We start from the raw sequence: 12402 nt of genomic DNA on the forward strand, positions 1-12402 counted from the left end.
TATTTTTGCTAAAATTATAATCAATTTTCTTCATATCCTGAATCCTCTCCAAAACCTTTAGCTACTCTGTATTCTATTTGAGATGTAGATTTTTTAGCATTTTTAGTACCTTAGCTTAATTTAGCTATTATAGGCGGTTCATATAAATTTTCAGTAAAATCACCTGCTCTCAAATCACCATCTTTAAAAATATTTCCTGAAAACCACAAAACAGATTTAGATTTTTCATCAATAAAATTAACAAAGAAATAAAATTAGTCTAACTATTTAGGGTATTTAGCTTTTAACACTTATAAATCTAAATCTATGTCATATTCTTCATCAAATTAGATACTATCTCCCATAGGTTATGTGAATTCTCCTATTATAATTATAAATTATTAAAATAAATTGTTCAAGTATTTATTTTATTAACCTGTAAATGATGTTGGTTATCCGTTGTCGTTCTTAAATATGTCATCTTTAAATATAATTGCAAGTTTTGATTAAACTTTTTATTTGAATTTTATTTTATTTATTGAACCAATAAAAATATTGAATTTGTTGCTATCAGGATTATTATTAATTTTACTTTGATTATTTAATTCATTAATATTAACAGTAGGATTTCTATTTGATTTTCTATCTGGCTAAACATTACTTTATGGAGCTGACTGGTTTTCATTATCTCCAGTTTACTCTATAATTTCGAAATCAAATTTTATTAACATTTTTTTCATTTTTAAAGGATTGATAGGTTAATTATCTAATTCTTTAGGCAGCTTGTATAATTAAACATTAAAGCGTCCTAAATTTGGTTTGGAATCAATAAACAGAGGATGTGCGTACCAAGCAAAGTCTTCTTCATTGTCTTTAGTTCCTTAGACAGATTTATCAATAACAATTTCAAACAAAATATATATCTCATCCAATTCTTTTCTATAAAAATCCTAAATTTTTCCTAAATCTAAGTGAACAAAAAAGTTCTCATCAAGCATCACATTTTTTTTTTTTTCATCTCTTGCTATAAAATCTTATCCAAAAACTTCACATGGTTAACCAAAATTGTTTTTTAACTTTTCTTTGCCTGTTTATTTAAATTAATTATTATTAAAACAATTCTGAGTTTTTGTAAAAACATAATACCTATCATAGCATGGAATTAATATGTTACATCATATTTCTCTCTATAGTTAGATAACTCATGAAGTTTAACTCTTATTCCTTTATTTGGATCATATACTTTTTAATTGGCTTCATCAATATTGATATAATTTATAGAATAGTCAAGAATGTATTTCTAAGGCTTCTCAGTACCATTTTTTTCAATTTTTACCAACTCTGTTTTATTTCTACCTTCATTCAAATTAGTAGAGTTATTTTAAAATAGAGGCACTTTAACTAAACCTATTAAATCACCCTTTCCTTTAGTAAGGACAGATATCTTTTATTTAATATTTTAAATAACATTTACTTATTTTTTTTATTATTTTTAATATGAGTGTTAAGTAAAATGTTTAGATTCAAGGCAAATTCGTAAAATGAGTTTAATTATTTAAAAATTCTATTCAATCAACAGTAAATTTTTCATTAAAATTTTGAAATATTTTATCATGTCATAAATAATTAATAAATGAAAGTTGTTTTATTATTTTAAAATTTAAGAAATGTTTATGTTTAGATTCAAGGCAAATTAGTAAATTTATTTATTTGAGTTTAATGATTTAAAAATTCTATTCAATCAACAGTAAATTTTTCATTGATTTTTTGAAATATTTTATCATATCATAAATAATTAAGCTGTTTTATTATATTAAAATTTAAGAAATGTTTATGTTTAGATTCAAGGCAAATTAGTAAATTTATTTATTTGAGTTTAATGATTTAAAAATTCTATTCAATCAACAATAAATTTTTCATTAAAATTTTGAAATATTTTATCATGTCATAAATAATTTATAAATGAAAGTTTTTTTATTATTTTAAAATTTAAATAATGTTTACAATTATAAATCCTTTGGAATGACTGTTGTCAGTGAAGTTATTCATTAAGTTGATCTATCCAATTTCAAATTTTTATTCTTAATCAAACTTCCATTTCTCTTTGCCTTTATCTGTAATCCTAATATCTTATTATTCTATGCATTTGTGTCCATTTTCATCAGCTATTGGTTAGGAATCTTTAACTACTTCTATCTACAAATTTAAAGCTTAAGATTAATTAAAAATAAAGGATAAAATTAATTGTTACTTTATATTATAAATCATTCTTAGTTAATAGATATTTTGATAAGCTATGCAGGTCTATAACAAGTTTTTTTTTGTTATCATATTTAGGTTACTCAATAACTTTTGTAGATTGAGGATTAAATTGAGATTATTTGTCTTCATCATCATCCCCTAAGTTAATTTATTTAGAAGATGCAAGACTTAGTAAATTTTTTGTATCGCCGCCTTAGGCACCAACAGCCTCTATTTCCTTTTAAATAAATTTATTCAATTAAGTAAAAGAATAGTTTAATTAAAGGGGTAGAGTAATATTAATTAAAAAAATATTTAGCTTATTAATGTATTATAAATTTGCTAAGCTAATAATTGGGTGGGATTTCATGTACAAAAAAAGGTAAATTTTATTTGATTTTTCTCTTTTAGAAATTCTTTAATTAATTTGGTTACAAACTGCATCTAGATCTCAGATTTTTCTTTTTTCTCTCCAAAAGGTGGCTTTTAAGCTGGTTTTTTAAATATATTTGTTGTAAAGATACCAGCATTGACCATTTTGTAATCATTATCTATTTTAAATATTGGCCAGACTAACCAACCTAATAGCTCGTCTTCCTTTCCAACAACTGATTTAAATATGGCACAGTAGAACAGAATTTTTTCTAAATCTCTCTTTGAATATTTTTACAATAAATCTTTCCAATCAATATCTTGATCCATTTACACATTCATTTAGAGCTCTTAATTCTTATTTACTTAAAGCTTATCTAACTTAACATTGTCTGCAGAAGGATTTTTATTTTTGGTTAGTAAAATCTGTTAATAAAAAATAAAGTATTATCATTAATTACTAATATTTAAATATATATCTTAATTGCATAATAATTTTGAGAAAAATAGGTAAACTCTAAGCAAGATATATCTTTTTAATAGATATTTAAAATATCACAAAAAGAAAGAAAACGAAAGGTGTTTAATTAATTTAATCGCAAAATATAGTGTATGCAATTTACTTCATTTTTTTGGAATATAACAGATCTAATTTATATTGATGAAACTTCTGTTTTCACATTTTAAAGCTTGAGAAGTCTTATTCTTAAAGATTTAGGTGGATCCAATTTTGATGTTCCAGGTATTTCTATGGAAGTACTAGAAGGATATTTGTTACTTTCACTAATATTTGAAGGGGCTATAGATAAATTTCTCTTTGTTGGTGCATTAGATCCTTAGGGGCTCTTAATTTGAAAAGAAGATTTAGGCCTATATTTATATGAAAATAAAAAATTGTTTACACTCAATATATATTTTCTACTGATTTCTAGATTTTTTAAATATCTTTTATATTATCATATTGCCAAACAATGATAATTATTAGGCTATATTCAGTCTTAAAGTGACGTAATAGCTACTTTAACCAAAACTTTTAATTAATTAACTGCAAATTGTCTATTTGTAAATTTCAAAAGAATACTCTTGACATAAAAAAACTTATTCTAATGAAGTATTCAGTTTTTTATTCGTATTTATTTGTGATATTTGATAATAAATAGGAATAGTTTTAAAAATACTAACTTCAGTAATATTAATGATGAGTAATTTTCTCATTTTAGTAGTTAGTTTTCTAATTTAAATTTGATAAAGTAATAATTTCTAAGCTTGAATAGCTAAATTTTAAGATAAAAGTGACGTATTATTGAACTCAATATTGTAAATTAACTTTTGATAATAGAAAAATTAAATAGTCGGTCGAGCAGTACTTTTGTGATTTTTAAATTTTTATTGATTTTTACTCTCTTTAAATAATTTAAAAACTTGTATTTGAGATAATAGGCGAAAAATATTTATTTCTTTTAGATATTTCATTTTTTATAGTATTTATTTGATTTGATACAAAAAAATATATTTCAAATATCTATAAACGAACTCTTTTATGCATATAATATTTCTATAATATATATTAGAATGTAATTTATAAAGAGTCATTTATATATAGCTATTTGGATAAAAGTGACGTATTATTAAATTTAAAATTGTAAACTAACTAACTTTGATTATAAAAAATTGTTCAGATGATGAAATTTATTTATTTCTTTTTTTTAAATTGCGCGATATTAATTGATTTTTTAATTTATGGGAATAACAAGATAACTTTTTTTGTATTTTTGGATAATTATAACTTGGTTGATTGCTGGTTTTTATGTAGTAAATAATTTTTTTGTTTTATAATTATTCTGAAAATACATGTCTGTATAAAAATAGTATGCATTATTAAAATAGAATGATGTTACATCTATTCCTTTGATTTTTTTGCATCTTTGTAAATCTTAAATTAAAGACTTTTACTTAAAGGATAAAATTAAATATTGATAATTAGTCACTTTATTGTCAAAATTTAAATATTTTTTTAGAGAAATTTACTATAATAATTTTTGATACAGAAAACTAATCTTAAAAATATCGCTAATTTAAAAGGAATTTAGCTATTTATTTAAAAAACCTAACGAATTTACTCTTACTGAAATGTTTTGAATTTTTTGAGAGTTTGTAAATACGTGTTAGATATTTTTAAATTTTTATGTAAATTAGAAAAAATTAGAACTAAATGTATATTGTTTTATAGGCTTTTTGATTTTTTAATACTAATTATTAATGTTTGATGGTATTAAAAAATAAAATTTTGGTTATGTTAGAAAAGTTTGTAGTTTGTAATTGAGTATTTTACATTTAAGATGAGTTATTCTGTTAATTTGGAATTAAGATGTTTTGCTAAGATTTATTGGGATTTTAAGGACCAAATTAAGAGAAGTCAGATACTTTTTAGTTTTCGTCTTTTACCACAATACTAGGTTTTGAAATATTAGGAGCCATTGTGGATTAATCTTAATTTTACCAAGAAGATTGATTTCCATCTGGATAGGATATATTTTTATATGGAGCAGCTTGTTATATATTGGAATCATTCATAGGATATCCTCCATAGAGATATCTATTTGAAACATCTGGAATATACTAGCTATTTTCATCTAATTTCAGAATTTTTTTCTTCCTTTAATGAAGATCTTACACTCTATATTCATTTTAAAGCAAAATAGTTGAATCAACATCAAAGTAAGGGTCCATAGGAAGGCATACTCTAATAAATAAAGCACTATTTGACATGTATGGCAAACCTTCATTAAAAATTTCATTAGGTTAAAAGACTTTAGAATAAAAAGGTAGTCTAAATTTTCCAGGGCTTATATTGCCATTATAATCAAATATTTCATGCATACTCCAACCAATAACTTCTGGCTTAGTCAGAATCCCCTCACCCTGTTAAAGAAAAAAAAATAATCATTAGAAAACCAAACATTAAAAGCTGTTTATAAGTTATGAATTAAAAATATAATAGACGTCTGTAAATTAAATTTATTTGTAAAAGAATACTAGCTCTCTGTTTAAGTTGTAAACAAAAATCAAAAAAAAAATTAAACAAATAAATAAATAGTTAGATATTACGTATTTAAATAATAATCTAATTTACTCTTTGATTTAAATTATTAATAGTGAGTATTAATATTTTTACAAAAAGGGGTATGCTATTGTTTTTATTGTAACGCAATTTATTTAAGGAATAAAAACTTTTAAAAATAACTAAGCTTTTATAACCTGAATTAAACAATGTTATTGATAAAACAGTTTTTTTTCATGGCTAATAGTAGCTAGCTCAAAAATAAATAAAAAAAACAATATGGAAATTAATTACTGCATTCTAGAATCCCCAAAATTCTATATATAAAACTGTATCAGGAAAAGGTTATACATCTCTTATCACTTCTTTTTAGAGCATAATACATTTATTTGATCTGTAAGTTTCCTATTCTGTCTAAAATAAAGTAGTATCTCTATAAGGGAAGAAATTATCACCTTTTCTAAAAATACCAAAATTAACTTTAATTTTTGAATAATTTATGGGAAGTGATCCAATCCAATCAAATCTGAGCATGAATCCTTCATTAGGGCTATACATTGTCGAAGCTCTGGAGAGATGAGCTAGATTCATTGATTCTGATGTACCCCCATTCACTATAGAAACATTTCCTAGTACCTTTTAAATAAAGTGGTATAAAAATTGAAAGCAAAATAACTTTAGTCAAAATATTTTGAAAACAGTTAAATAGTAATCAAAGAAAATATGTAAAAAAATAAGCTTGAATTATGATTAAAAATGTAGCAGCCATTTGTTTTTTTTTATTTACTTACAAATTTAGAGTAAATTTCATGGGAATGATAACTAATTTTAATTAAAAAGTTGTCTATAAAGATGTATTAATGTGTATAATCTTATATTTAGATTAATTTTTTTTGTAAGTGGGTAGGACGCTTAAATTTTTGAGCATAACTTGGTCAAAGAAAAAAGAAAGATTATTTAAAAAATAATTAATATTTTTTTAAATATTCAACTTTACACAAAAAGTTTAAACCATATTAAAGATATCTAAGAAAGAATACTTCTAATTTAATAAGCTCATTTAAAAATGAATTCCATTTTTCAGCTAAGAGACTTAATTTAGTTTTAAATAAAACCAAAAATAAATATTTATAAAAATTTTTCAAACAACCTTCATCACTAAAATAATAATATAGAAAGCAGTTGTTATAAAAGTTAAGTCTTTTGTAGTAAAACATTCAACTTTTTTTACTAAAATAAAAAATAAGCAGTTATTTAGATAGCTCATCAAGAATAATTAAAAAAATTTAAATAAATCCTGCTTTTCGTTTCAAAGAATTAATTAAAATTATAACTCTCTATCAAAATTTAATGTAAATTTATGTTAAAACTTAAAAAACCCAAATCGATCTTTTCATGAATAGTTTTTTAATTATTCGTAATAGAAAGATTAGTCAGTTTTCTTAGATTAACTGCCAGTAATAAAATAAAACATTAGTAGTTAAATCATTAAATTACATCTATTTGTTTACATTTTTATAGAAATTTTGTTAATTTCAATTTTTGTAATTTTATGAAGTGATATCATATTGAAAATTTAAGATAGATGATTCTACCTTTAATTTTTAAATTTAAAGCCCTTATCAATCCATCACTATAAATAGATTCAAGTTAAAAATTTTCCCATTTTGAGTAAGTAAATTTGATGCAACTTCTTGAAAAATAGTTAATATATTACTCTATTCCTAAACAACTTGAAAGATATCGTAAATAACTGAAATTAATTACAATGTAGCTTCTATTTTGCTTTAAAAATTATGATAGATTTTTAGATTTATTATATATAAAAATTGCTCTAAGAGTATTTACTTTCCAAAAAAGAAATATTTCTTTCAAAATTTATTATTAATTTGATTGATTATGTTTGTATGTATGGAAAAGTGTTTGGTTTTTTTAAAAATTTATTTACAGATTGATTCATTGATTGGTTTGCTCCTTTTAAAGCACTTTGTACCTTTTTATCGAGAATACTCCTTTCTAGAGAAGATTTTATTTGCTATACTTAAAGAAACTGTGAGTGTTTTGCACTGTATTCAACTTAATTTGGGTTTAATCTGCTCATATTAAGCAAGAGTTCTGCTTCTTGTCCTCTTACATAATTCAACATTTATTCTTCCGTACCATAATCCGTATCCCCACCTACTGACGATTTTTTTAAAGCACTAGGGTCTACTAGACTAGTAGGGATATCTATAATAGGAGGCATATGTACAGAGCTCAAATCATATTTCATGTTTTTGTTTTTTTATTCCATTTCTACAACTTATTTTTTGAACGATTCAGGCAAATATTCATAAATAGGATGATTAGTTATAGATTGCTCATCCTTGTTAAACTCTTAAGGATCTACTAATGACTAGTTAAGTGCTACCTAAGGCTGCATTCCAGGAAATTGTCTCCCTTATACCAAGCTACTATTCTGCATAACTGCAGATTAATTATATAACTAAGAAGAATTTAATTGATTTCCCCCATTTACAGTGCTATTCTAATAGTGATATTAATATTAAAGAGCAATATAAAGTATTAATAATTAATCATAAAAAGTGAATAAAATGGATTAATAGAATAGACAATCCAAAATTTGAAGCAAATAATATTTATTATCATAAAATTTAAATGAGTCTTTAGAAAGTTTTGAGTTGTATAAAATTAATTGTTTGTCTATCTTTTATATCTAATTATTAATTAAAATTTAACTATAATAAATTTTTACATAGTAAAATCCAGGTGGATCAACATTAGAAACAGGGAGCCCTTGCTATTATCTTAAAATATCTTTATTTATAGGATTAAAGCGAGTTTGTTTGTAGAATTGCTCAAGATTTTGGAGGTTTAAAAGAAATTCAGGATCAGTACCACCTGATTAAATGTAATCTGACCTCAAGTTTTCAATATCCCTAATCGTTTACTGATACTCTTATATGTTTTCAGGAGTTTCTTCAATAAACTATAACTTGACTTTTGAGAAATTCAATCCTTTTTCAGCTTAATTAAAAAATAAAATAATGTAATATTTCAATATTGATTCAAAAGCTAAAGCAGTTTATTTTCATGTTCTATATTATTTAAAAAAAATATACCTCCTAATTTTTCTAAATTTTCTCTAATTAGCTTTAATTTTTAGTACTTTTCTTCAGTAGATGGGGCATACTTATTTGTGTCCATCAAATATTTTACTTCTTTATTGAAATTAATTTTGTTTGATCCTATTTACAATTTTTTAATTTTACTTACAAATAAATAGATGAATGTATTAACAAATAGTTCTCATATTCAAGCATTCAAGATACCTGAAATTGAAAATTTAGAGAAATGAATTATTTAGAAAATTAAATTAAAATTTATTGTAATATAATTCAAAATTAAATATAAATTGTTCTATTTTACCAAATGCTTCCTCTGGATCTACAGGTAGATGATTCCTGGTATAATAATACATATTATCTTGCTATTAATTTAAATAAATATCATTTTAAAAGTATTATTTTAAAAAGAGCAATAATTATATTTAATAAAGTTTGTAAATTTAAGCCAAATTAAGTTTTGAGGCATTTAATAGATTAATGAATGAAACGCAAACACTCTTTTATTCATGTATTAATGAATTACTTTATTTAAAATATTTTCTAAAATTTAACTTAATAATGACTGTGTAATATGTATAATTTACTTTCATCCTTTCTATTCTACGTGATTCATCTTACAATTTATCCCTAACTCTTCCTAAATCATAGTCAACTGCTAGATATGAAGGATTACCACCTAAACCTAATGTAGAAGCTCCAACAGCAGTGAAATATGGCTAAGCCTTTAAAGAATATCCAGACCTAATTTTATCAAATTAATCTAAAAAATTAGTTTTATCGTAATCAAGCTATTCATGCATAAGTTTAAGGTCTCTGATTTTATCTTTTTTAGACTTAAGAAAGTCTTCATTTACAATCCCTTTTTCAATTCTATTCCTTTCATTTAAAGAATAATAATCGTGGAATTACTGAAGCTAATCCAAAAATATTTATTCTTTTTCTCTGATTTGCATGCGCTTGCTTCTCAAGGATTCATAAGCAAATTTCTTGTCAATATCAGTACCAATCAGTATTTTCTTTTTAGGGTCTAATTATTCCAACGCGGCATCAATCATGTTCATATCTTGCTTATATTGTGCATTTTTAGCAGTTGCATATTCTAATTATTTTAATAATTTTTGGTAATCTTCATCTTCAGCAGTTGGTTTTATGTCTTTTTTGCGTTTTAAGTCCATCAAATCATTCATTTTTTGTATATTTGTGGGAGCGTTTTTGAATTTCATGCTTTCGAACAATTTATCTTCATTTTTAAGCCTCGATATAATATCACGCTCTTAAAAAGAGGGCTGAGGAATGGTAGGTTTACTAAATGGTCCTTCATCTATGAAAATGAAATTTGAAAAAGATTTCAATGAAAAATTAAGAATAAACTGAAAGAATCAAAAATATAAAACAAACAGAAAGAAATATGTCACTTTATCTGATTCTTTTTGAATATAAATGAACAAAAAAATCATACTATCTGGTTTATTAACTTCTCTTAAAAGACTTTAAGATAGAATTTAATTAGGAATCATAGATCTTCCTTTAATTTATGATATTAGTAGGTATTAAGAAAAACAGCTTATTGGTATTAGTTTATATATGGACTTGATAATATATTTATTTACATTTCTTTATCAAAAAGTAGTGAAAGAGACAAATTCTTAGCACATTGTGTTGGAAAAATAAAAAAATGGTGTATAATAATTCGTTGTTAGATATTTTCATTACATGTCTATAATATAAATTAAAATCAATTAGTATGAATATTCCATTTCTCATCAATTTGCCTGTCCATTTTGATAAATATAAGAATGAATTAATGAATGGATTAAAATAGAAATGAATGAAAAAATAAATTGTAATTTGCAATATATAAATAAATACTGGATGAATTTATAAGTAAATGAATTATTTAAAATGTCAAAAATAAAATTATATCCAACTTATCAATTTACAAAATAAGTTAATTAAAAATGAAAAAAATGATAGGCTTCAATGTAAATGTCAGATTTTGTAAGATTATATATGCATAGTAATTTCTCGAACAGATGTTTGATTGAATACTATAATTAGATTTTTTGTTTTTCTTAAAATTAATTATTAAAGCACAAAAATAAATATCAAAAAAAGTTTGAAGATCGATCAGTTTTTTTTAATAGTGATTTAATTTACTTCAGAAAACTAACATATGATCTAACTAAGATTTTGATGTCAACTATTTAATGTGGTTTTGTAATGGGAAGGAACATTTAATTAAAATTACTCTCATTTTAAAAATATTTCAATTAAATATGATTGATTTTATTTATAAATTTTTTATTCCCATTAACATTTCCTAATTTAAATAGAAATTCGTTCTTTTTTTGATGATAAGTTAAGCATTGTATTTATTTATTCATACAAGAATACAAATTTCTCATCTTATGTTTAAATTAAATCAATAACTTATTAAATAATGAATGTAAGACTTAAATTAATATCATATAATTTATCTGGGGTCTAAATAATTATATTTTATCTTTAAAAAGCAGATTAAAAGTGGAGTTTCTAAGTTTACTTAGTTGCCACTAATTTATGTTTCTTAATAGTAAGTCTAACTCTTTTTGACTACCTTACAATATTGAAAGATTTAGTTTATATTTGTTTTTCTATTTTAAAGATTCATTATTACTATTCACTTGATTAAAATTTACAATTTTTTTTCTATTTTGATGCTGCTTTCTTAATAGAACAAAGCTATTTGCTTTAAATCAGCACTATCCTATACTTGAAAATAATAAGCTAGCTGAGTAGTTGATCCTGAAAGTCGAAAATTTATTTGATGTTTTTAAATTGTTGGGTTTCATTTAAAAACAGTAAGAAAAAAGAATATTGAAAAATTATTGGTAAAATAACAGATATCGTATTTTTATAAGCCACGATTTGGCTTAGTTAAGAAAATTAATTCTTAAATAACTTAAAATTAAGCCAATTCGTTTTGGTTTTTTTTTCTTATTATTTTGTATTTAAACTGTATTAAATTCAAGGAGCAGCTTCTAATTATTTTTCTCAAAGCCTCTTTACAAAAAGAATTTGAATTATTTCTTCACTATGTTTCTTCTTCTTTGAAATTTCTTTTTTATAATGTCTTAATATTTAATTAAATTAATTAATTAATTAGCTTACCCCATCTAAGGGGGTGAGGCTTATTAATTGATTACCTCTTGTTTATTTTTGTAAATTAAAAATTAATCTTGATTAAAATAGATAGATAGAAAGATTTAATTTTGAGACTAGCCTATTTAAATAAGCTTTTTCTTGCGAAGATAAAAAATAAATAAGCTTCCTATTCAAATCAAGACAAGTTGTAAACAAAATTAACATCTAATGCCCAAAATTTGATCTTTGCTGCAAAAAAGAATAGATTTTTAAATTTCATTTTTAGAATTTTGCAAAACAATTTTAAAGTTGTATAATTTTAATGTGTAATTAATTCAAAAATAATTAATTTGTTAGTATTTTGTGGAATCAGATTACTTTTAAGAAGGTCTAAAAAATGGAGATATCCATTATTTAAATTGTGTATTTCATTTTTAAAAATATTTAAAACCATTTCAATACTAAAATGATATACAAAAAATGTCAAATTTTTAATAT

At 23.0% G+C, this 12402-nt stretch overlaps 2 protein-coding genes across 2 annotated transcripts; both read right to left on the reverse strand. All coding sequences in view use genetic code 6, as the record gives it.

The window, feature by feature from the left end:
• Positions 1–20: 20 nt before the first annotated feature.
• Positions 21–10298, reverse strand: TTHERM_00473280 (hypothetical protein; the record flags this gene model as incomplete). The annotated part of the gene is made up of 15 exons (XM_001023911.2): positions 21–361; positions 416–1066; positions 1126–1423; positions 1984–2175; positions 2231–2458; positions 2656–3018; positions 3216–3462; positions 4925–5514; positions 5948–6289; positions 7602–8180; positions 8409–8680; positions 8776–8901; positions 9083–9143; positions 9366–10102; positions 10241–10298. 15 exons carry the CDS (start codon positions 10296–10298, stop codon positions 21–23), a joined length of 5085 nt encoding a protein of 1694 aa, XP_001023911.2.
• A 218-nt stretch (positions 10299–10516) lies between these two features.
• On the reverse strand, positions 10517–11165 carry TTHERM_000473299 (hypothetical protein; the record flags this gene model as incomplete). Its single annotated transcript, XM_012799963.1, has 2 exons — positions 10517–10553; positions 10939–11165. 2 exons carry the CDS (start codon positions 11163–11165, stop codon positions 10517–10519), a joined length of 264 nt encoding a protein of 87 aa, XP_012655417.1.
• Positions 11166–12402: the final 1237 nt, after the last annotated feature.

This window comes from Tetrahymena thermophila (genome assembly GCF_000189635.1).
Source record: "Tetrahymena thermophila SB210 genomic scaffold scf_8254403, whole genome shotgun sequence".
NCBI lineage: Eukaryota > Ciliophora > Oligohymenophorea > Hymenostomatida > Tetrahymenidae > Tetrahymena > Tetrahymena thermophila.